The 26751-nt window shown below is 36.0% G+C and overlaps 1 protein-coding gene across 1 annotated transcript; it reads right to left on the bottom strand.

Moving 5' to 3' along the window:
• Positions 1-726: 726 nt before the first annotated feature.
• LOC131950829 (nephrocystin-4) lies at positions 727-25021 on the bottom strand. Its single transcript, XM_059313042.1, has 27 exons — positions 24863-25021; positions 19019-19147; positions 18137-18315; positions 17820-17878; positions 17389-17535; positions 16879-17072; positions 16574-16728; positions 16080-16218; positions 15688-15909; positions 15356-15513; positions 14561-14650; positions 11203-11389; positions 11000-11082; positions 10389-10577; positions 10157-10258; positions 9829-9943; positions 9498-9641; positions 8958-9165; positions 8668-8772; positions 8274-8494; positions 7525-7751; positions 6893-7085; positions 4580-4654; positions 4265-4421; positions 2970-3085; positions 2497-2663; positions 727-2354 (listed from the first exon to the last, which is right to left on the bottom strand). Exons 1-27 carry the CDS (start codon positions 25010-25012, stop codon positions 1826-1828), a joined length of 4440 nt encoding a protein of 1479 aa, XP_059169025.1. The 5' UTR covers positions 25013-25021; the 3' UTR covers positions 727-1825.
• Positions 25022-26751: the final 1730 nt, after the last annotated feature.

The raw sequence follows: 26751 nt of genomic DNA, 5'->3' as shown, positions 1-26751 counted from the left end.
ATATATATATATATATATATATATATATATATATATATATATATATATATATATATTCCATATACACTTGTAAGTATGTGTATATATATATTGCTTTAAACTCTGCTCAGATAATACTAACAATTTGTATCTATATTCGGTTATAAATTCAGCTGGATGTAGCATGTTTTCTTTATCATTAGCAGGTTTACTTCATGGTGTTGGAATATGTCAACTTTGCTCTTAAAAGACTATTTAATTCACTCTAATTACTCTTTTAATTAAGTGAAATTATAACTTTTCTGTATATATTTTGCTCTTTTTTGCCTTGGTGTCACCCCACCCCCCCCAAATTGTGTCACCCGGTGCGGTCCGCACCACCCACCCCCCGCTACGCTGTCATTAAGGCTTAAAGTATACCTTACCATTTGTGTTATAGAAATATTATTGTTTAAATCATTTGCAGAAACGATTTTTTAAATATAGGGAATTACACCTCAAATTCCCTACCATCACTGGAAAACATAATTAATAAATCTATTTTACATCAATAAAAATAAAAGTGAATTAAATAACAAAGAACTTTAGAAACATTTATGTCGTCTCTAAACAGAAATGAAATAATACACCTGTTACATAAAGCTGCCAGAGACAAGTTTATTTGTTTGTTTTTCCAGATTAGAGAACAAATTATAATACAAAAGTGGATATTGTTCAAACTTTTGAAAAAAAACTTGAGTCTTAAATTGTTTATCAATGTAATCTTTTATTTGCGAATACAATAGACTATAATATAATCTTACATAAACTTTTTATAGTAATCTAAATAAAATGACAATATAAAAACTAGAAGACATTGATACTTTAAAATGTAAACACATTTAACAAATGGACGGAGTTAAGGCACATATAAGATTTAAAAATTTGTTTGCACATTTTTATTTTACTATACATTTTTATTACTACATTGAGGTGCTGTAAAATCACGGACATAAAAAAAAAGTTTAAAACAAAACTTTTTAAAATGCAGCAGACTACCTGACTAACTATTGACCATTTGATTATTTTTTTTTTTGCCAGTACAACTTTTTTAATAGTCCAATAGAAAAACTAAAAAGAAAAATAAGTTTTAAAATGTATGAGCTTTGATATGATCTTTTAATAAAACATTCAACAAAAAATGAGTCATATTTTCAATTTCAATACAGTTAAAAATCTTAAATCTGTGTTTCGAAAAGTTTTCTCCATAGGACAAAAGCAAATTTATTTTTTTACCTTTTACCTCAAAATTACTATGTTATAAAACTTAACATAATCAAATCAAAAGTGAATTAGCAGAGTGATAATGTAAAGTGTTTCTTGTTACCCTTTATCTACAGCCATTGGAGAACAACATTTATTTACACATTAGTATTAGGGTAAAACTTACAAGTAAGCATGTTAACGTATTAAAAACATTTGTATGCAAAACTTTTCATGAAATACTTTTACATCTGAAATTGTAAGTAAATATGAAAATACATATCCTGTTTTCATAAAATATTAAAATTGAATCAATCTTTTTATCTTACATATATTTACTATGAAGGCTATTTTGTGAAAAAAAGGCCTCAGTGCCTACTTTTGTTACCGTAATTGAATAAATTGAATAAATAAATTACTACTCTTTTCAAGAGTTTTAATAGCAAAATAAATAAAAACCTACAAAATATATGAAATATAATATTCTAACACTGTAGGCCTATATTATTTACTCTAGGTATATATTATAAGGAAAGAAAAATGAATAATCTACCTGGCATGTTATTTAATAAAACACTATGTTTGGTTAAAATACATTATGATATTACAAAAATTTGTAAGTAGCAGTAACCCTAAATGTCTCCTCATTTTTATCCTCCTCATCATTGATAAAGACCATGATTTCTAAGACTCCAGGCTGCATCACAGGCAGAAACTGGAGGCAGATGGGGCGGGAACCCCCACCTTCTATCTCTAGCAAGGACTCTTTAAAATGGAGCAGATCAGGACGGTCACAGAGCAGCTGGAATCTTTTAGTAACAGGGTAAGGGTTTGTGTATGTGATCCTTTTAGAGCTGTTCCTCCCCCCTCCAACAGGCAGTGTCAGCTCAAAAGCTCTGGAGACAATGGGAGATCTGCAGCTGGCACAGAGGAGCCATGACCTGACCAGCTGGTGGTACTCAATGTCTACCACATTGATGTAAAAGAACTTGCTTCCAGTGCGGATGGGTCTCACAGCCACATTCAGCTCATGAACAGTTCCTGCTGCTAGGATGAAGGGTTCTTCTGGTGCTATTTTTAACTCCAGTGGGTGAGAGGTGAAACATTTCACCACCCTTGATGCTTGAGTACCTCTGTGGTTACACAAAATAATATTTTTTTATATTTCTTGAATGACAATTTTTAAATAAAACAACTGGTACAAAAGGGAGTTAAGCTACGCTTTCTTAGATAGGCTCAATAATAAATGAAAGTAAACTAAAAATGAATGACTACCTTAGGAGTAAAGCTAATCTTGAAGTCTGGCCTTCTACGCAGGTGACATCAACGCGCTGAAGCGCGTGGACATAGCACTGCCATATTTGGGCGGGCTGAGACAAATACGGATCAATGTATGCACATACAAAGAAGCGTTTGATCTGAGGGGAGGCTCCAAGTGCTACCTAAATTCAAAAGACATATAGATTATTATTAGATAGATACATACAAACATTAGGTAATACACATATAAAAACTAGGTAATATACATATAAAAGCTAGGTAATATATGAAAATGAACGCTCAGTGAGTCTACAGTGTGCAACAGATACATCATTTGAGAGTTCACTTTAACAACTAAAGCAGCATATTTAATCATACATCATTTGAGAGTTCACTTTAACAACTAAAGCAGCATATTTAATCATACATCATTTGAGAGTTCACTTTAACAACTAAAGCAGCATATTTAATCAATCAGAAATTAAAACCTTCATAAAGATATCGTGGGGTTCCCCAGGCTGGGTAGGCTTACAGTCCAAGATGACATTGGGGTCACTACACCTGACAAACACCTGGCTGAGACCAGCTCCACCTACTGGACCACCTGTGGGCACAATAAAATATATCTCAGCACATCCAGTCTATGAGATAGTGTGAGTGTGTGAAGTTTTGTGTTCAATAAAATATATCTCAGCACATCAAGTCTATTAGATAATGTGAGAGTGAAGTTTTGTGTTCAATAAAATATATCTCAGCACATCCAGTCTATGAGGTAGTGTGAGTGTGAAGTTTTGTGTTCAATAAAATATATCTCAGCACATCAAATCTATGAGGTAGTGTGAGTGTGAAGTTTTGTGTTCAATAAAATATATCTCAGCACATCAAATCTATGAGATAGTGTGAGTGTGAAGTTTTGTGTTCAATAAAATATATCTCAGCACATCCAGTCTATGAGATAGTGTGAGAGTGAAGATTTGTGTTAAAATTTCTATAAACTGTCGACATATGAGATTATGTGAGAGAGTGCAGTTTTGTGTTCAATAAAATATATCTCAGCACATCAAGTCTATGAGATAGTGTGAGAGTGTGAAGTTTTGTGTTTTTCTATAAACTTTCAACCAATGAGATAGTGTGAGTGATGGTATTAAAATATAACTTTACAGGACATAATGTTTACATGTCTTGATTCAATTAGACTGACAAGTTGGTTGTGTGAGTGATGGTATTACAATACAACTTTACAGGACATAATGTTTACATGTCTTGATTCAATTAGACTGACAAGTTGGTTGTGTGAGTGATGGTATTACAATACAACTTTACAGGACATAATGTTTACATGTCTTGATTCAATTAGACTGACAAGTTGGTTGTGTGAGTGATGGTATTACAATATAACTTTACAGGACATAATGTTTACATGTCTTGATTCAATTAGACTGACAAGTTGGTTGTGTGAGTGATGGTATTACAATATAACTTTACAGGACATAATGTTTACATGTCTTGATTCAATTAGACTGACAAGTTGGTTGTGTGAGTGATGGTATTACAATACAACTTTACAGGACATAATGTTTACATGTCTTGATTCAATTAGACTGACAAGTTGGTTGTGTGAGTGATGGTATTACAATATAACTTTACAGGACATAATGTTTACATGTCTTGATTCAATTAGACTGACAAGTTGGTTGTGTGAGTGATAGTATTACAATATAACTTTACAGGACATAATGTTTACATGTCTTGATTCAATTAGACGGTGACAAGTTGAGCTCACCTGGCAAGGTCTGGAAGGGTGGGAGGCGGACAGACTTTTTAAGAAAGGAATTTTCTGGGTGATGAAACCTGAAAGTCTGATCCACCACGTGTGGCTGTGGCTCCACTCTCACATTCAGAATGGCAACAGCTTTACCTTCCTCAGACCGGAAAGCAACCTAATAAAGAAATTAATACATCATGACTAACATTACCATGTAGCAGCAGTAAAACAACTGAGACATGTAGCAGTTAAAAAACAATCACACAGCAGTAAAAAAAAACTTATCTTGCAGGAGTAGCAGTAAAAAAAATGTATGATTTAGAAAGTACTTGCCCTGATGATTCTTGACTCCAGAGATTTGTCTTGTTGAGATTGTCTTGTATTTTTGTTGAATGGATTGGAGGGACCCTGAAAAATGATGCTCACTTTTAGGTTCAACCCCAAATTTTATTACAGGAAATTTCAAACCATGGGTAAAACAAAGAAACTTCACTTGATTCTTGTATCTACACTATAAGCTATTCTCCCACCTGACCAGAATCAACACACCTACAAAATGAAACTATACCCTCACCTGACTAGAGACACCTACAAAATGAAACTATACCCTCACCTGACTAGACACACCTACAAAATGAAATTATACCCTCACCTGACTAGACACACCTACAAAATGAAACTATACCCTCACCTGACCAGAATCAACACACCTACAAAATGAAACTATACCCTCACCTGACTAGACACACCTACAAAATGAAACTATACCCTCACCTGACTAGACACACCTACAAAATGAAACTATACCCTCACCTGACTAGACACACCTACAAAATGAAACTATACCCTCACCTGACTAGACACACCTACAAAATGAAACTATACCCTCACCTGACTAGACACACCTACAAAATGAAACTATACCCTCACCTGACTAGACACACCTACAAAATGAAACTATACCCTCACCTGACTAGACACACCTACAAAATGAAACTATACCCTCACCTGACTAGACACACCTACAAAATGAAACTATACCCTCACCTGACTAGACACACCTACAAAATGAAACTATACCCTCACCTGACTAGAGACACCTACAAAATGAAACTATACCCTCACCTGACTAGACACACCTACAAAATGAAACTATACCCTCACCTGACTAGACACACCTACAAAATGAAACTATACCCTCACCTGACTAGACACACCTACAAAATGAAACTATACCCTCACCTGACTAGACACACCTACAAAATGAAACTATACCCTCACCTGACTAGACACACCTACAAAATGAAACTATACCCTCACCTGACTAGACACACCTACAAAATGAAACTATACCCTCACCTGACTAGACACACCTACAAAATGAAACTATACCCTCACCTGACTAGACACACCTACAAAATGAAACTATACCCTCACCTGACTAGACACACCTACAAAATGAAACTATACCCTCACCTGACTAGACACACCTACAAAATGAAACTATACCCTCACCTGACTAGACACACCTACAAAATGAAACTATACCCTCACCTGACTAGACACACCTACAAAATGAAACTATACCCTCACCTGACTAGACACACCTACAAAATGAAACTATACCCTCACCTGACTAGAGACACCTACAAAATGAAACTATACCCTCACCTGACTAGACACACCTACAAAATGAAACTATACCCTCACCTGACTAGACACACCTACAAAATGAAACTATACCCTCACCTGACTAGACACACCTACAAAATGAAACTATACCCTCACCTGACTAGAGACACCTACAAAATGAAACTATACCCTCACCTGACTAGACACACCTACAAAATGAAACTATACCCTCACCTGACTAGACACACCTACAAAATGAAACTATACCCTCACCTGACTAGACACACCTACAAAATGAAACTATACCCTCACCTGACTAGAGACACCTACAAAATGAAACTATACCCTCACCTGACTAGACACACCTACAAAATGAAACTATACCCTCACCTGACTAGACACACCTACAAAATGAAACTATACCCTCACCTGACTAGACACACCTACAAAATGAAACTATACCCTCACCTGACTAGACACACCTACAAAATGAAACTATACCCTCACCTGACTAGACACACCTACAAAATGAAACTATACCCTCACCTGACTAGACACACCTACAAAATGAAACTATACCCTCACCTGACTAGAGACACCTACAAAATGAAACTATACCCTCACCTGACTAGACACACCTACAAAATGAAACTATACCCTCACCTGACTAGAGACACCTACAAAATGAAACTATACCCTCACCTGACTAGAGACACCTACAAAATGAAACTATACCCTCACCTGACTAGACACACCTACAAAATGAAACTATACCCTCACCTGACTAGACACACCTACAAAATGAAACTATACCCTCACCTGACTAGACACACCTACAAAATGAAACTATACCCTCACCTGACTAGACACACCTACAAAATGAAACTATACCCTCACCTGACTAGACACACCTACAAAATGAAACTATACCCTCACCTGACTAGACACACCTACAAAATGAAACTATACCCTCACCTGACTAGACACACCTACAAAATGAAACTATACCCTCACCTGAGGCTGGACGGACATATCTGTTTTAAATGTCTGGAACTTCAATGGAATGTTGACCTGCTCTTTAGCCCTCAAGAAAATCTGTGGTTTGCTTTGATCACTGCTAGCTGATGTAAACATGCCTTCCTCTATTGGGGTTGTCAGCTGGCAGAGCTGTTTGTAATGTCTCCACTCACGCGCATCAGTTACCAAGCTAGATTATCAAAGTTTGTTTGAGCATCAGTTACCAAGCTAGATTATCAAAGTTTGTTTGAGCATCAGTTACCAAGCTAGATTATCAAAGTTTGTTTGAGCATCAGTTACCAAGCTAGATTATCAAAGTTTGTTTGAGCATCAGTTACCAAGCTAGATTATCAAAGTTTGGATGAGCCAAGCTAGATTATCAAAGTTTGTATGAGCCAAGCTAGATTATCAAAGTTTGTATGAGCATCAGTTACCAAGCTAGATTATCAAAGTTTGGATGAGCCAAGCTAGATTATCAAAGTTTGGATGAGCCAAGCTAGATTATCAAAGAATGCTGCGAGACCTCAAAAAGAAATCACTTTTCTTTAGCTATATAACTAAAATCTGAACATATTACACTCATTTTAAATGATCAAACAAAGGATGAAGCAGGTTGCCAGAATACTTACAAGAGCTCTTGGTCATTTATTTCTATTGTGACAGTAGTTTCCTGATTAAATGGGTTCCTCAGGACAAACTCAAAAAACTCAACTGTGCCAAAGGAGGGAAATATAGTGTGCTCAGTGGTTATAGAGGTGCTCAGCATGTTGATGATTCCCTCACGCTTTGTTTGGTTCCTGTAGATATCCATGGTCTTAAAGTCTCGTGTTCTTTCTGTTTTTTCCTTCCTGTAACCCTGGTTACAAAAAATAGAAAAATTTAATTTATAAGATAAAAAATTGTCTATTTTTATTGATGAGAAAATAGGGATGGAGTGGCCTAGTGGTAGAGAGCTAGACTGTTAATAATGAGTATTAAGTTCAAATCAGGGGAACGTCCCTGAGTCCACCCAGCTCTGATGGGTACCTAACAAGTTAGGGAAACAAAGGCGGCTGGGCATAATGCTGACCACATTATCCCTTCATATGCTAAGTTTATTGTAACAGATTAACTCTACTTCATCTGCCCCATGTGTCTTGGGCATGAATGGGAAATGATGATTGATGAAAATGTGATTGGATCAGCTAGTTATTGAAATAAATTCTCATAAATCCAAAAAGTAATAAGACATATCATGGTTAATTCACTAAAAGTATGCACAGTGTAATATACCAGGATTGAAATACTAAAATATTTTCATCAACCTGTGACAGTTATGTTAAGTGATTGTACAACAGCAATGCCAAGAAAAATGTGCACATAGATATATTGGGCTTACAATGATTGTTGTTACAGCTTTGTTATCGTCTTCATTTTGCTCTATTGCCTTGACAGCTTGCAGCCTCGCAAGTTTTCGTTGTCGCTCTGCATCTCCTTCCCTGGGCATCACCTCCTCATCACCCAGCCCCTCCAGCTTTCTCTGCTCTGAGAACAGCAGTGATGCAACCTCACTGTTTTCTGCTAGGTGTTTGGCTCTTGCCACCCGCACTTTTCTAGTCCCTGGAATACAAGTATTTTGTCTTTTATGTCAAATCATGATTTTTTAAACTAATCAATTGCATTTTTTAAAATCATTATCAATATAAAAATTATTCAACATCAAAAGGAAGATAATGAAAATAAGTGAACAAGAACATATTAAATGAAGAAAGTGTGTGCCTGATACCACATACCAGTAGGGGGTATAACTGTTGTTAGACTTCCACCTTTATAGGAAGAATTCCCAGCAGTCTGTGACACAATGACCTGGGTTTTACTTGCTACAGGGATGAGGTCTGCTAAAATATGAACATTTTACTACCATTTTTTGATCAAATTTTCACATCTTAATTCAAGAATAAAATTGTGTGACTACATCTTAACAAGAAAACTTTTGTGGAAACATTTTAATGCAAGAATAAAATTGTGAGACTACATGTTAACTCAACTTGACTAAAGATAAAAACTGTGTGACTAAACTAACCAGATTTTTTCTTGTCCACGGGGTAGCCTATGTTAGCAATCCTGAAGTGAAGACGGCCACGGTTGAGACAGTTGACCCCCACAGGACGGATGCTCCCACCTCTTACAATTTCACCCGTCAGGGCCCCTGAGTCTTCCTGGTACTCTGTTGCTAGCACATCAAGTTCAAAGGTTGTCTGAACAGCTTCGTTACCCCCACGGAATAAGTACTAGTCATAGAGAACATCATGTATGGAAAAATATTTTTGTCATTTTTTAATGCAGCATAATTAAAAAAAGTTTTGTAACTTGTTAATTCTGCAACTTTGTGAAAAAAATTATTTTTAATAAATTTAAATAAAATAATTTTAAGCCTTTTAATTTGCATATAGTTTCAAAGCTACTTAAAATAAATAATAAGCTTTCCATGAAAATAGTGAATTTCTTGGAAATAAGTTTAGCATATTCTAAGTTACCCTTTGTTTTGAAAATGTAATTACTATCAGATTTCTTTGTTTCTGACACTATTTAACATTCATACAAGCATATGATCTGACTGTACCTTAAGCTCTACAGAACAAGAGCCAATCAGCAGTAAAGAATCTCCATCCCAGACATCAATGTGCATAGTTTGACGATAGAGATGTTTCCAAAACAAACTGATTTCTCCAGGTTTTAAAAAAGTTGGATCAATTGGATACTTTACCTAAAACCAAAAGAGTGAGCTTTTATTTTTAAAATGCTTAAATAGGAATAACAGTATGAAACATGAAACAAAATGGATGTTTTAAAATTTTTCTTACATTTTTTGGTTTATCATTCATACTGTACTAACGATAACATTAGACAATGATACTGATAAATCTAGAATTCGTACAATAAAGTTAACTAACTTCAAGTCCTGGGGGGCCTTCCATAATTGAACCATCTGGATTCAGCCTTTGGAGAACAAATGGCATGGCACTAGGGTGTGATGACAAGTCATTCTGTGGCTTGGACAAAAGCATTCTATGAAATTTGAAAAATTGTTTCATTAAATGTATGCAGGAATTAAAAGGGTAAAGATTTATTTTGAGACAGGAAGTAGACAGGAAGTAAATACCATTTTCTACACCCAAGTTAAGGCCCTTTGCTCTTCCTAAACACACAAACTGAAGTTTTACTATATTAAAATCTAGGCAACTGATCTACCTAATTAAATGCAAACAAAAAATAGCTGACCTCTCTGTTGTGACTTGTGGAAATCGGTAGAATTGGAATGTGAAAAAAACAGTTGAAGGTTGAACTGCGCCTTGTGCTGCTTTTATATCTAATATAGGCTCTCTGAAGTAAATATCAAAACAAAATTTGATAAGTTATCAGGAAAAATATCCTCTTAGCACAACATTTTAATTTCTTAAGGTAGAAAAATAAATATATTTTTTTATTGCTAATTCAAACAAATGTTTCTTACCTAGTGAATGCCAAAAACTGAAAGATGACCTCATTTGCTTGCAAGGGGTCCATCTGTTCTCTGGCCAAACTGACCAAATGCTGTCCATGTGGATCTATGACCTCTGGTGGGTCTCCATTACGGTCCAACAGGGGAGGGAATCCAGCAGCATAAAGTCGAGCATATGCAGCTCTTGAAAGCCCTCTACCACTATTATAAAAACAAAAAAACGTGTTAATACTAAATAATATAAATAATTTGTAAATTATTTTATGTAAAACGATAAATCTAAGGATCTATAAAAAAAACATTTGTCTCATTAGCTATGTTTATATGTTAAATCTTTAAGTGACAGAAAACCTCACAGAACTGCACAACAATACTACTATTACTACTATAGTGGACTATAAATATATAACCCTTATTTTTTTAGAAAAAAATATTGTTTTAAAAACAAGACAACCGATAAACAAGGGAGATCATGTTTACATTCAATCATGACTTGAAATGAAAAACTCCATAAATAAATGTCAGAACTTTACATGTACGGTGTAATTTAATCTAGTTAAAAAAATGATTTTATAAAGTATCTTTAGAAATGCAATAGATAATCAACCAGAAACTTAAATTACCCTTTGGGGTGTGAGCCTTCAGCAAGTACTAGTGCATGGACTGGGGTAAATGGCAGGTCTCGTAACTCTGTTGCTGCTGAGGTCTAGAAGCATTAGAAATTAGTTTTTAAAACATTGCTCCTCAGTATTCTCCCTTGTTAACACAAAAAATTAAAATTTGACTAAGTGAATGAACTGATCAATATCAGAAAAAAAAAATGAACCTCTTGCATGTGCCTGATGTCCACAGGATAGAGTCCATTGGTTGGTGTGTACATGTTTGGGTACATGCTGCTAACTGACATCATCTGTTGCTGGGCAACCGTCATGGCGGGCATGGGAAACATGTACTGAGGGATAGGGTTGGCGTTCATAGCAACCACAGGGACTTGAGGTGGGAGGGTTGACTGCCTGTGGGGAAGGGAAATATTTCAGTCACAATATCTGAGGGATAGGGTTGGCGTTCATGGCAACCACAGGGACTTGAGGTGGGAGGGTTGACTGCCTGTGGGGTAGGGAAATATTTCAGTCACAATATCTGAGGGATAGGGTTGGCGTTCATAGCAACCACAGGGACTTGAGGTGGGAGGGTTGACTGCCTGTGGGGAAGGGAAATATTTCAGTCACAATATCTGAGGGATAGGGTTGGCGTTCATAGCAACCACAGGGACTTGAGGTGGGAGGGTTGACTGCCTGTGGGGAAGGGAAATATTTCAGTCACAATATCTGAGGGATAGGGTTGGCGTTCATGGCAACCACAGGGACTTGAGGTGGGAGGGTTGACTGCCTGTGGGGTAGGGAAATATTTCAGTCACAATATCTGAGGGATAGGGTTGGCGTTCATAGCAACCACAGGGACTTGAGGTGGGAGGGTTGACTGCCTGTGGGGAAGGGAAATATTTCAGTCACAATATCTGAGGGATAGGGTTGGCGTTCATAGCAACCACAGGGACTTGAGGTGGGAGGGTTGACTGCCTGTGGGGAAGGGAAATATTTCAGTCACAATATCTGAGGGATAGGGTTGGCGTTCATGGCAACCACAGGGACTTGAGGTGGGAGGGTTGACTGCCTGTGGGGTAGGGAAATATTTCAGTCACAATATCTGAGGGATAGGGTTGGCGTTCATAGCAACCACAGGGACTTGAGGTGGGAGGGTTGACTGCCTGTGGGGAAGGGAAATATTTCAGTCACAATATCTGAGGGATAGGGTTGGCGTTCATAGCAACCACAGGGACTTGAGGTGGGAGGGTTGACTGCCTGTAGGGTAGGGAAATATTTCAGTCACAATATCTGAGGGATAGGGTTGGCGTTCATAGCAACCACAGGGACTTGAGGTGGGAGGGTTGACTGCCTGTGGGGTAGGGAAATATTTCAGTCACAATATCTGAGGGATAGGGTTGGCGTTCATAGCAACCACAGGGACTTGAGGTGGGAGGGTTGACTGCCTGTGGGGAAGGGAAATATTTCAGTCACAATATCTGAGGGATAGGGTTGGCGTTCATGGCAACCACAGGGACTTGAGGTGGGAGGGTTGACTGCCTGTAGGTTAGGGAAATATTTCAGTCACAATATCTGAGGGATAGGGTTGGCGTTCATGGCAACCACAGGGACTTGAGGTGGGAGGGTTGACTGCCTGTGGGGTAGGGAAATATTTCAGTCACAATATCTGAGGGATAGGGTTGGCGTTCATGGCAACCACAGGGACTTGAGGTGGGAGGGTTGACTGCCTGTGGGGTAGGGAAATATTTCAGTCACAATATCTGAGGGATAGGGTTGGCGTTCATGGCAACCACAGGGACTTGAGGTGGGAGGGTTGACTGCCTGTGGGGTAGGGAAATATTTCAGTCACAATATCTGAGGGATAGGGTTGGCGTTCATGGCAACCACAGGGACTTGAGGTGGGAGGGTTGACTGCCTGTGGGGTAGGGAAATATTTCAGTCACAATATCTGAGGGATAGGGTTGGCGTTCATGGCAACCACAGGGACTTGAGGTGGGAGGGTTGACTGCCTGTGGGGTAGGGAAATATTTCAGTCACAATATCTGAGGGATAGGGTTGGCGTTCATGGCAACCACAGGGACTTGAGGTGGGAGGGTTGACTGCCTGTGGGGTAGGGAAATATTTCAGTCACAATATCTGAGGGATAGGGTTGGCGTTCATGGCAACCACAGGGACTTGAGGTGGGAGGGTTGACTGCCTGTGGGGTAGGGAAATATTTCAGTCACAATATCTGAGGGATAGGGTTGGCGTTCATGGCAACCACAGGGACTTGAGGTGGGAGGGTTGACTGCCTGTGGGGTAGGGAAATATTTCAGTCACAATATCTGAGGGATAGGGTTGGCGTTCATGGCAACCACAGGGACTTGAGGTGGGAGGGTTGACTGCCTGTGGGGTAGGGAAATATTTCACTCACAATATCTGAGGGCTGTCACTGTGTCTTATTAGTTCTCATTTAGACCAGTCAGTAAGAAAATATTATATTAGGATGATCTAACTTGTATAATTTTAAAGGAATTTCTACCATTATGTATTATTAATCTTTTCTTTTTCTTCTAGTTGAGTGATAGTCATATAAATAAAAGGATATTTTAAGATTAGATTATATCTATATTTCAATTTTGTTGGTTAGTAAAGTTTATAAAAAAACAAAAATAAAAACAGCTAGAAGAGCCAACAAAAACATAATTTAAAAAATGAGAAAAGTACTTAAGCTGTCTTCACTTGAGAAAACAAGTTCAAGCTTTAATATTTTAAAAATGTTTTTAAAACAATTTGCTTTAAACTTTACACAGCAAGCTATTGAATAAAATTTAGTTATTAAATTAATTTTTTTAAATTAGTTGAATCAAGTACTTTTTTCAGATTATTTATCTGCAAAGTAAAACAAAATATTTACAAACCAATATAGAAAATTAAATCAATTTCGAATGTAGGCGCTAAAAATGTATATATTGAACACAACTGAATTTCTATGTTAAATTTCACTTTTGTATGTAGGGATTGTTTTTGCTAAAAGGACTACATGTCCCTTGGTCAGTATCCATTAAAAGTTCAAAATCTTCCTGATAATAAGGACTTTCAGAGGAGCTGAAAAAAATATAAAAATGAATTACAATTTTTTGATGTGAAGAAAGCAAGGTGCCCGAAACAGTTGATTGAAATCAGTAAACATCTACCTAAAGCTATTGCAAAAGTTAGGACACAAATACTATAATTAGAATGGTTTTTAGTTGCATCTTGATGTGAGAACTTAATAGTGTTAATTTAATTATTATATAACTAATAGCAGTTCATTTTTAATTTGAACAAAAGTGCATGCATCATCTGTTATTAGTTGTGATTTTTTTGTTTCTAAAACCACTACACATTAGTCACCATACAAAAAATTTAAATGAGTGTTTGGAAGTCAAGCAAAAACATAAAGATGTGCCTCGATGTAAACATTTTGAAGAAATAAGGACAAATTAAATTATTATTAACATAAAAGCCAGAAATGTCTAGTCTAAAGTTAAACAAGTTTGTCACACCAAAAAATGAAAACACACAGCCGTATAAAGAGCTGAAAACTGATTTATAGCTGACCCATTCTGAATGTAAGCAGCGGAGTTAGACACAGTTATAGCAGGCAAGCTCTGGTGACTTTTGGTGGAGATAACACTCTGACGATGCATGCTGCAAGTTGGCAACCAAATACTTGGATTAATACACCACAATTACTTAAATCTGTAGGGGGTTTTGTATCAATAAAGAGCAGATAACACTGAGGGTTTTGTATCAATAAAGAGCAGTGTGGGGGTTTTATACCCAGAGGTAGATTTCTAAACATAATTCTTTCTGTAAGCTGAGATTTCTAAACATAATTCTTGCTGTAAGCTGTTTCAATAAAGGAAAGTTAACTGTGCAAAAGCCCTAGTTATGTGTGTGGGATGACATTATAATGCCCATACAATACCTACATATCCCAAGGTGGAAGTAGCAGATGAACTCTACTTCATCAGCCATATGGTCCACCAGGTCAGAAAAAGTACTCTACTAAACTTACAGTTTAGTTTTCCAATTTAAGAAATGTAAATAAAGAAGTACTGTCTGGAGTTTTTATATCTAATTTTGAAGGTTACTTATGTATTTCTGTTTTATGGTCTAAAAAATCTTTGATCTTCCAACAAGTTGAGATTAAGTAAGAAAAATGTATTAACAATATTGGTATTTTTACTAGGAAGTAAATGGTTATAATAAATTACTATTATCATCAACAATGCTACATTTTTGTCTGTTTTCTGGAAAACATTTTAGCTGGGGAAAACTGAGTAAATAAGACAAATCTTATGAGCACGTTTTTCCAGGAAAAATAAGTGAAGTGAAACAAATGGTATGAACCTGTTTTTCCAAGATGGCGGCTTCCTGCTTGGGTAATCACCTGCAGCACCTGTCTCATACATTAGAGATTCACTGACATCACTACGTACTGACACGGCTGAGCCTTGAGGGCGATAGGTCGGCACAGCAAGGGTCACTGGACCAGCACTAATTGCTTCCTACATTCGTACACAAATAATATATATTGTATGAGAAATGGTTCATGTAAGGCTCTATCAAAGCAACATTCAATCTACATTTTGTCTTACATTTCTCAATAAGGCTGTTAACAAAAAACATCCAAAGTATTTATTTCAGATAATTTTTAAAAGTAAAAAATTTTGTTTCTGTACCCCATCTTTAGCCCATCTGAATGCAATAACCCCAGCAGACGTTTGCTCATTTTGCAGAGCTGTAGTGGGTATTTTGTAGACAAGAGCATCATCTGGAGATCTGAGAGGTCCGCCCATCAGAGCAACGTGAACTTCTTCTGTGTGGGGGTCAATCAGCGGGGCCCAGGCAGCCCAGCGAATGTTGACTGTACGGGTGTAAGCTCTGGTCAGGCTATGGGTTTGCTGGACAATAGTAAATAACATAGGGTTAGACTCTAAATAAACATTTGGTCAAAGTAAAAAAAAAAGTGAAATCTGAATGTTAACAAAATGCACATTTGTTATTTCAAAAATTGTGAAGATCAGTAAATACCTTTCCTAAAAGCTAAACCCAAACAGCACATAAATCTAACCTTTCTGTCTAAGGCTGACAAAGGTTCCCCAATCACATACTCCAGATCAAACACTACGGCACATAAAGGATCTTCTGGGAGGTCAGGTATTTCTATTTTACTCTTCAACATCAACACAGCACTTGCATTTGTTCCAGCTCTATAGAGATTACATCCAATTCATAAGGTGAGTTTTACAGAGATTACATCCAATTCATAAGGTGAGTTTTATAGAGATTACATCCAATTCATAAGGTGAGTTTTATAGAGATTACATCCAATTCATAAGGTGAGTTTTATAGAGATTACAACCAATTCATAAGGTGAGTTTTATAGAGATTACAACCAATTCATAAGGTGAGTTTTATAGAGATTACAACCAATTCATAAGGTGAGTTTTATAAACATGCATGTTTAAGTCATAATATTAAAGCTATATATAGAACTTTATGAACATTATAAATGTAGTACAAATGTGAGATAGTAAGACGTATCACAGTACATCGTAGACTTACGTTGATGAGCCGGTGCTATTGCGCCTTATATGAAATTTACTGCTGCGTCTTACAGTGGGGCTGGCTGTAGGTTTTTTGCTCATGTTGCCTGTCTGTTTTTCAAGATGGTAGACTGTTGGTTTATCAATATAACACCAGCCATTGTGGACACCAACCTGATTGGAGACAACAAATTCATAAAGTAAAAATATACTTTGTTTAAAAAATAAAAGCATCAGAAAAACAAGTTTGCTATTTTACCTTTACCAATATAATATAGCCTTTTAAAATGTGCCTCTCTTGTGTATTAGATTTAAAGCACTTGCCTGCAGCCTTCTCTCCACTATGGAGATCTGCATGTTGTCAGCCTGCCTGTTTTCTCTTAGGGCTCTGTCTTCTGTCATCAGCTCACAAAGCTCAGCTTCAAACTTCTCCACGTTGGGCTGGAGTTGGATGACCAGGCCATCAATGACAATGGGCACAAGTCTCAAGAGTTCAGGCCTCTTCAGCTTGTCTGGACCTGATGGGTCATGGCATTGTAAGCATTGTCAAATATAGCAGAGGTTAGCATTGTAAGCTTTGTCAAATATAGGCAGAGGTTAGCATTGTAAGCATTGTCAAATATAGGCAGAGGTTAGCATTGTAAGCATTGTCAAATATAGGCAGAGGTTAGCATTGTAAGCATTGTCAAATATAGGCTGAGGTTAGCATTGTAAGCATTGTCAAATATAGCAGAAGTTAGCATTTTCAACCATATCAAATACATATTAAAAAAAAAATTTATTTACAAATAGTTAACGATTAATTAAAAAAAAAAAGATGTAGAAAGTACTTACCATGACTATCCACAATGCCAGGTATGACATCATTAGAATCCACCAATGTGTTTTCTGGCAAAAGGTGCATTATCCCCCTTAGGACTTTATGGGAGACAACTGAACAACTGAGTTCACATTTTTCTATTGTTTTAAGCAGTGGATTATCTTTAAGCGAGAAAAATTTGACACATTAGTGAAACAGGTAAAACTGTATAAAATATATTACAAATATGCAGTAGATTATTTTTTGTTAAGTCAACAGCTTTCCGATTTTAAAAAAAAACTAAAATATAAGCCGACAGCTAGACTGCTCAAATTGTATTGTATTGCTCCAACAATATTGCATAATTAATTACTGATCCACCAATATCACATAATTAATTGCTGATCCACCAATAAAGATCATAATTAATTACTGGTCAAACAATAAAGAACAGCTAATCACTTACTTTCAATGGGGTCATCAAGAAAATATAAAGCCCTTGGAGTTCCGTAGTATAAAGGGATTCTGGGAACATTAATGAGCAAGTCACGTTACTTATAGTCTGATCAAACATATTGTCAACCAGCACATACCATACTTACAAAATCTTTCATTTATTGTTTTTATTATTGTTTAAACCCCCCTAAAAAAGTAAACAAATTTCTTGGCATCTCTGCTCACAGTTAACATTTCTAATGACCTCTCTACACCTCCTTAAATCACTGTATTTCACTTCAGTTCCTATTTTCTTCTGAATGGATTGATCATCTTTTTAAAGCTTACCTCTGGGGGATGGCCCCTCGTGAAGAGTCTGGTACCTCCCCATCTGGGCTGAAAGGTCGCAGAAAACCCCAGCCACACGACACTGTGTGGGGTCGCCCATCAGCCGCAACTGTGTGGGCAACCACCTCCACCACAGCAATGACACTGACATTGTTGATGCTAGTGTGAAAGTAAACACTCTGAAAACAAAATATCAAGATAGTTAGAACACTGACATTGTTGATGCTAGTGTGAAAGTAAACACTCTGAAAACAAAATATCAATATAGTTAGAACACTGACATTGTTGATGCTAGTGTGAAAGTAAACACTCTGAAAACAAAATATCAATATAGTTAGAACACTGACATTGTTGATGCTAGTGTGAAAGTAAACACTCTGAAAACAAAATATCAAGATAGTTAAAACACTGTCATAGGTGCTAGTGTGGACATGACACTGACAGAATGTGACACTGACAGACTGTGAGAATGACAGATTGTGAGAATGACAGATTGTGATGCTGACAGACTATGGCACTGACAGGCTGTGACATTGACAGAATGTGACACTGACAGAATGTGACACTGAGATTGCATGATATGGATCTGCAAATATATCATTTTAACTTTGGTAAATTAAAGCAATGCAATTCAATAAAAAATTAAACCTACATTTTTGTAACATTAAAAACCAAATCTTACTTTACTGTATGACATATGACCAATTCTAACTTTACTGTACAACACAAAACCAAATCTTACTTTACTGTACGACATATGACCAATTCTAACTTTACTGTACAACACAAAACCAAATCTTACTTTACTGTACGACATATGACCAATTCTAACTTTACTTTACAACATAAAACCAAATTTTCCTGTACAACATAAAATCTTACTTTACTGTACTGTAATTTATCTCCCCTTGCTGCTACCCTTGGCCCCTTCCACTGACGCCCAAAGAACTGCCTGTATGTGACGTCATAGAGGGAAACTAAGACTTGGTAGTGGATGTTGAACTCTTCCAGCTGAGGAAATAAAAACAGATTGTATCGGAATTCTATAACAAAAAAAAGTATCTGTAATCAGTGTTTCTTTTGGCGTCTCTCCGGTGAGGATGTTCAGGTGCAGCACGACCCCCCCCCCCCCCCGCGCAAAAATGGATGAAGAACGGGAAGAAACTCTGTAAAGGGTAAACAATCTAATATTATGGGTTACCTCTCTTAGTTTACTTTTTTTATAACCACGTTGGAGCGCCCACAAGACAAGTAGCCTACCCCTATTTTTAATATTGATATTTCACCTTAAAAACTGAGTGGATTGTCTCTTGATGCAGGCCATGAATAGAACGAAACACGACACGTGCTCCTTGAATGACACATTTTTTCCTACACAAGTGTGTTAGAGGATATTGAACTTGTTCGCAGGCCTTAAGCTTTTTAACGAACTCTTGATTCCACAGTCTAGTCTGCTTCATTGTCTTCTGGCTAACATTTCCTTCTACAGTCTAGTCTGCTTCGTGTTAACATTTGATTTTTTTTATATATGAGCGTAAATATTGATTGTAAATAAGCCGATCATAATAATGGGATGATTTGATACTGTTTACAATGCTAACCTCTGCTATATTTGACAATGCTTACAATGCTAACCTCTTATCACATTAAATTATTTACTCTTCAACACAGGCAACATTCACTGGAGTTTTGAGGTGCCGCCGCCCCAAGTCAGGCTAACCTCATCACGACATCGATTGATGTTATTTGTGTGTGTAGTTACACCACAGGCAAACAGGAGACCCGAAGTGTAGCACATAACCTGAAGCCTTAGGCCAGGCCCGGCCCACCAAATCATTATGGGAAATGATCTAGTTCACTGGACAAGTGATCATTATACGTCTCACAAACCGTATAACATGTTTTCTTATTAAAACGGGGGGGGGGTCCAATTTTTTTTAAATAATAAAAATAACAGCTGATTCACTAACTTCAATGTATTACACAATTTGTTGAAGTCACACTAAATCTATGCCTAAAACACTGAACCGTAAAGCACAAGTATCTCTGAGAAACTTCTCAGTGGGAGAGAGACAATTAGAAACCGAAAATTCGAAAAAAAAAGTAAACCTATTACAATATCCGGGTTTCATAAAACATGAAAACAATGAAATTAAGAACGGACGACTGCGATAGTTGGGTCATCTGGGCGGGTTGTTAAACTACAGAGAAGGGTGTGTGGTGTAGGGCTAGAACCAAAACCCAAAGAGAAAACTATCAAAAGGATGAAATGGGTAGATGATGTGAAGACAGCTGGGAACCAAGCCACGGAAAAAAGAAACAGCAGAGAAGTCTGAGTAGAAGAAGGTGGAGTAGCTGGTTAAAGACCTCCATCGGCTGTGATCCACAACAATGGGATGAATGCTCAGAAGTTACATCAATACAAACTGGCCGATAAACATAACTAAACCACCGACAAAAAAGTGTAAATTGCCGCGTTTATTTAGAGAGCTTTGTGTCCTTGTTGGTGTTTAACACAGTGTTGAAGTTGGTGTTGAGCTTTGTGTTAAAGTTGGTGTTGGGCTTTGTGTTAAAGTTGGTGTTGGGCTTTGTGTTAAAGTTGGTGTTGGGCTTTGTGTTTAAGCTGGTGTTCAACTATGTGCTTAAGTTGCAGAACTATAAACAACGAACTCCTAAGATGATTCAGTGTTGCCTTTTCATTAAAATAATCAATTCTGGGGCCGTAAATACAATCGATTTTCTGTCGTAATAAATAACAGCCAATCGAATATTATATATATATATATATATATATATATATATATATATATATATATATATATATATATATATATATATATATATATATTTAAGAGAGGGAGTAAGGGGAGTATTAAATGAGAGATAAGTACGAGAGAAACTGTGAGAAGTTGTGAAAGAATGACAGGACTGTTTGACACATCCAACGCAAACAAAGAAAGTATTGTGCACGTCTCAGAACTCCACTAGAACAAACACAGATTCACAAGCCACAATGCCATTGCCTGTCCCAGCCAGCGACTTTTATACCTCAGGTCGGCATGGTGTGATTGCCCGATCGATTCATGTTTACCTCGATAATATCGATACCCGTAAACTGGTGGGCTTTTAAGCTGTACTTTAGACACGGTCACGTGGCTATGCAGGACACGTTGGTCACGTCGCTATGCAGGGCACGTTATACTTGCCTGTGTCCAATCGTGAGAGGGAAGCTTCAAATTTAACCATAAACCACGAAATTATTTGACGTTAAACAAAGTGTGTGATTTTTTACAAATTAAGATCTCGTGGTTGTTGGTAAAATCCCATGTTACTATTTTTAAGAAGACAGCTTTGTCAACTAATGCTAATCATCCAACCATCATAAATAAAAGAATTTTGGGCAAAAATATACCGCTATATTGGCCATTCCAAACCTCTGTACAACTACAGTAAAAGTTAAACATAACATATAATATAAACCACCCCATTTGCGCTACACACACCGAGTCTACTATGTGCACCATCACGCTTATCGTCCTCGCGTGGCATCTAACGTAAGGTTTAAAAAACATGGAGGCTACATGTGAAAGAACGGAAACTAACACTTTAATAATCAGCCGACAAACACCTGTAAAACTGTGATAATTTAAAAAAATATATTTTATGTATCACGGACGCGAGGAGTTATCTAACTTGTAAACAGACGACCACGCCTATATCAGATTATGCTCAGCGGCATGAGGCAAGGGAAGTAAGTCATCATTAATTTAAAGTTGAACTTTAAAAAAGCTCACGTCGATAATCCCCTGCTCACATTTTATAAATAGAACTGAGCTATTTATATTCTGTTCCTCCGAGGCTGCAATGTATGGTCAACATTTGAATCACGTCCTTAAAATTCTTAGTTTAATAATTAAGTTTAGCAGCTCAGCGTGCTATAGGCCTTTAGATCTAGTGGATTGTATGAATTTTGTATGGTGTCCAGTGTTTTATGAATGCTAACGGGCGACTTATGGCTCATTAGGCTAACATGCCATGTAGTCAGAATTAAGCTGTGTATCGTGAATTATGTATAACTAAACAATTATAAAAATTAGAATTGTAAGGAATGCAACTGTCACTAAAATTGGTGTATGGACATTTTAGTTATGTGATATATTGGCTATTTTCAATTTGATATTCTTCAATGCTTATTCTTACACACTTTAAAATAGGTCACTGATAGATGATAACTTTCATGATTAATGTACTAAATAGTTATTAAAAGATATGTAAAAGTTTGTTGAATGACATTTTTACTAGTATAAAAAACTCTAGATATTTAAGTATGTTATTAATATTATTGAAGTTGAAAAAAAAGGAAGTAAAGTGGATTTTTTTTAGTTGGGTGAGTGCATTAACCTATATTTCTATTTTAAGGAGCTGTCTGGTGCTCTCTTCACTTGTGTTTTTAATTTAATTTAATTTTTAGGCATCCTAGCTGATACTTAATGTCATTATCTGTTACTTTGAAAGTAGACAAAAACTGTCCATAAAATATAATCTTGGCAGTGGTATCTGTTCCATGTGTATTAGAGAGAAAGTGATAGAGATAGTGTTATGTAGTGAAAGTGCAATCTTTGTTAAGGCATGTGAGTAATTGTAACACAAGAGAATATGTGTTTGATAAATAAATACAAGAATGTGTGAAGAATGACTGCAACAATTTGACAAGGATGAAATGTAATGATGTCTTTGTGTAGGGCTGTTATTGCAAGGATGAAAAATAAATGGAAATCTGGGATATGGTTTCTACCAATAAATTGATAATGCTTCTTCAATGTATCATCTTAATGCAAGAAACTCTGCTTATGAAAAGAAGTTAACCATTTTTTTTTTAAATAGTGTTTCTGTAAATAGCATCACAAGGTAAAGTGGACCTAGATATGCCCTAAATGTAAAAAAAAAAAATCAATTAAGCTATAGACTGCATCAGTTTTTAAGTTTATTTACTAGAAGCCTTAGTGTAAATGATCTGCTGTTTTTAAAATAATAAGTGCCAGCATTTAAAAACAAATTATATTTAATAGATTATTATGAATTATAAATATGATAGGCTATAGTGTATAGAATCTCTAAAGAATAAAATATAAATTATACCACTATGGCTATTATATTCTTTAGGACCTATGCCTCTAGCCTTACTTAATTATAAAAATACAAAATAATATTTATAAAGTCACTTTATACTATAACTTAACTATATAACCTATGGCAAACTATATTTACAAATAGCATAAATATTATACTTAACTCTAAAGTAAAAAAGAAGGAGAAGTAGAGTCCAACTGTTTCTCTGACCTTGGCATGTGAAAGGATAGTGTGGTCAGCACTATTCCCAGCCATTTTTACTTTCCCTTTAGATACCCATCAGAGATGGATGAACTAAGGGACATTCTGCTGACTTGAACCTGGATTTGAATTTGAGAATTTTGGATTAGCAGTCTAGTGCTCTATCACTAGACCATGCCATCCCATCAAGTAATACTTAACTATTACTCAACAGTTAACTGAGTTCTCTTAATTATAATTTTGTATATTACTTACTATTTAAGCCTCCTGTTAGATATGCCGGTGTTAAAGAATAATCCTATAACTATTAAAAATATGATATAGAATATCCTATAAAGCCAATATTTAACTAAATAGTGAAGTTTATGGAGGTGGGCCTTTTAGTATAGTATAGGCCTAACTATTAAAGTGGTATAGATTAATACTTAAGTACTAGATTCTAGTAGTAGACTAGACCATGTAGTTTGTTGTAGTTAGCCTAATAGCTTAATACAGTTCACTATGACTATCATCATTCAGGTATGTTGTATGTTGATGTCAGATATAGCTGAGCATGTAGGCCTCTCTTAAATTTTAAATCTTAAATCTCTCTTAATCTAAGTAATAATATATTAGAATAAATATAATAATAATATACTAGAAACAAATTAGATGGTAATCTATTGTTTTAGGTGCGTAAAATCTGCCGAGGATAGTAAAGTGTGAAAAAGTTGCCTCATTGTTAAGGCTTTAATAGAAGTACATTGTGATATATTTGTGTCAAATATTATAGATACCTGTATAATAAACCAAAATCAATGGCTAAATATATCAATATAGGCCAGAAATTAAACAGCAGTTTTTGTGAGCATGATTTGCTATATAAACAGTGGCCATCTGTAAGTTAGGGTGGTTTCCCCTAAATCTCTAACTATAATTTTACCAAAAGAAAAAACAAACAAGATGGCTGCTAAGTAAATGCGTTTGATTGCATCTGATGAAAACATCGCTAGTCTTTAATTTTTACTGAAAAGTTTTGATACAATTGTTTAAAAACATGTACATTAATGAAACTTTTATGAGTTAACTTTTTTCACATTACTAGTCTCTGCCCATTTTTGTACCTAAAAGTTTTAGGCAAAAACTATTGATTAGGCTACCAATTCAATTACAATTAGATTCTGATTTATTTTGTAGTAGGATCAGGTAGGCCTAACTATCAATCATTTTTATTTAATTAGGCCTATATATATATACCTATTATTAATTATTTAAATAAACAAACTAAATCTGATCAATGATCAGGTTTTAACTTGATCTGGCTCAGTACTCGATACTACTCGAGAGCTCACTCGGCTCAAACACAATGTTTACTCTCCAATAAATTATCAATAATTGTTTATTATGTGTACTTACCGGATTTAATAGTGCAGAAATTGATTTGAGATTAATACAAACACTTGTGCTGATGTCGTGTGCTGCATGTTCTCTGTCAAATGCAGCAGGTAAATGTTTATTTCTTGCATAAAAATCTCCCCAAGACTTTCTGTTTAAAACTGCAGCCATTTTGTAAACTATCCCATACTTCCGGTTGTAACCACGGTACTCGTACCGTACTAGTCATAAAGAGAGCCATGTTATTTCTTAATCAAAATACATTAACGTCATTAATACTATTATTTAGTCAATCATTATTTATTCTCATACTCTTCATCAATCACTATTATTTAAACGTAATAGCATGCTTGTATTTTTTTTATCTAAAACTCAGATATCGATTGTTATTGATAGTTTTCTTAAGTTTAAAGTTTAAATGTTTATAAAAGTTCGTTAAAAATGTCTTTCTTTTCTCATTTCTGTCAGATTATGATGATGAAATCAACGAATATTTCAAATGATAATGTCAACTTAAATCTGTATATTTTATTTTTGATAGTTAACAAAAGTCATCCTGACCACAGAACTTAATTATTATGTTCAGAAGTTAAGGAATAGCTTATAACTCCAAAACATTAAATTCTCTAGTCCACCAAACACTGAAATTGAAATTAAACTTCGTGTTTTTCTGCTTTTTGGAATTGTTAATTTTCAACTGAAATTATGCGGAAGGCGTGGTCAGGCGGAAATTTGTTGGACAAACGAGCATATGAGACTCGTTAGCAAATATCTAGCTCGCTTGGAGATCAGAGTTTCTTCCAGGCATCTCTTCGGGGGGGGGGGGGGGCCGAAGAAAGTCTACAGTGTCGTCGTCCGTCTCTTCCCCCCCCCCTCTTTTTCTAGCCGATTAGGGGTCGTCCGTAAATGATGTCACACTCGTAGGGGGGAGGGGGGTCCGTAATTTTGTGACGGTGTGTGATGAGGGGAAGGGGGGTTCTGATGGTGCGACGTCACACTTTTGCATTATAAAAAATAAATTTTAGACATTATTTCGCGTTTTAGAAAACTGTTTTAATAAATTGTAATAGGAATTGATAAAAATACTCGACTATTTTTGACAGAGTTCAGACTAAATTTTGGAAAAATATCGATGTTTAAAAAAAAATTCAACTGTAATTTTGAGGGGGGGTTTATAGGCTGAGGTGTGACGTTATTTTAGGGGGGTCTGGCTTTTTGTGGGGGGGGGGGGGGGTAAAAATCGTCAATAAAGGCCTGACGTGATTTATGGATGACATCTTTGGCGCCCTTTAAGGTCGGCGCCAGGGGCGGCCGCCCCACCCGCCCTCCCCTAGCTACGACTCTGCAAGAAGCGAGACCTCTCCTTCAAATGGCGATACAACTTTTCATCCAACAATTAAATAAACGTATTCTGTGTTCATAAACCATAGACAACATATACTTTTAGGTCTAAATTTCAGTGGCGTTGGAAAGGGTATACTTATAGGGGCATATATATATATATATATATATATATATATATATATATATATATATATATATATATATGGTTTATAGGCCAAGGCATGTTTTTTACACTCTCCCATGATACGACCAATATTATTTAAACGATATTTTGTGACCCTAAATAATAGCAGAAAATAATGATTGTCCCGATATTAAATAAGGCAAAATGTAGGAGTGGTATTTGCTTTATTTTAAAGAAAAACATCGTTATTGTCAAGCATTAACTATAAAGGGTGAATAAATGAACGAATAAATGCTAACCTACATATTTTACAGCGTCTTTATTATACACATTTGACTCCCAAAGAAATGTAAGTAAGTATCCAAAGGTTTTGGGTATTTCAAACCTTTCGACCACTCCTGGTGGTATAGAGCTTGGAATTACGCCTTAAAAATGACTGGTT

This window comes from Physella acuta, unplaced genomic scaffold (genome assembly GCF_028476545.2).
Source record: "Physella acuta isolate Inbredline_101_S28 unplaced genomic scaffold, ASM2847654v3 ptg000781l, whole genome shotgun sequence".
NCBI classification, from domain to species: Eukaryota; Metazoa; Mollusca; class Gastropoda; family Physidae; genus Physella; species Physella acuta.
Note: the sequence above shows the minus strand (reverse complement) of the source record. Positions and strands in the feature narration are given on the sequence as shown.

Bases quoted from the DNA above. Each gene is read 5' to 3' on its own strand.
- LOC131950829 (XM_059313042.1), bottom strand. From the start codon at position 25,012: ATGGCTGCAGTTTTAAACAGAAAGTCTTGGGGAGATTTTTATGCAAGA. The intron at 17,879-18,136 runs GTAAGCTTTAAA...TAATGTTCCCAG, and splicing joins CGAGGGGCCATCCCCCAGAG to AATCCCTTTATACTACGGAA. The intron at 8,773-8,957 runs GTTAGTTTAGTC...TTCATATTTTAG, and splicing joins CGTGGACAAGAAAAAATCTG to CAGACCTCATCCCTGTAGCA.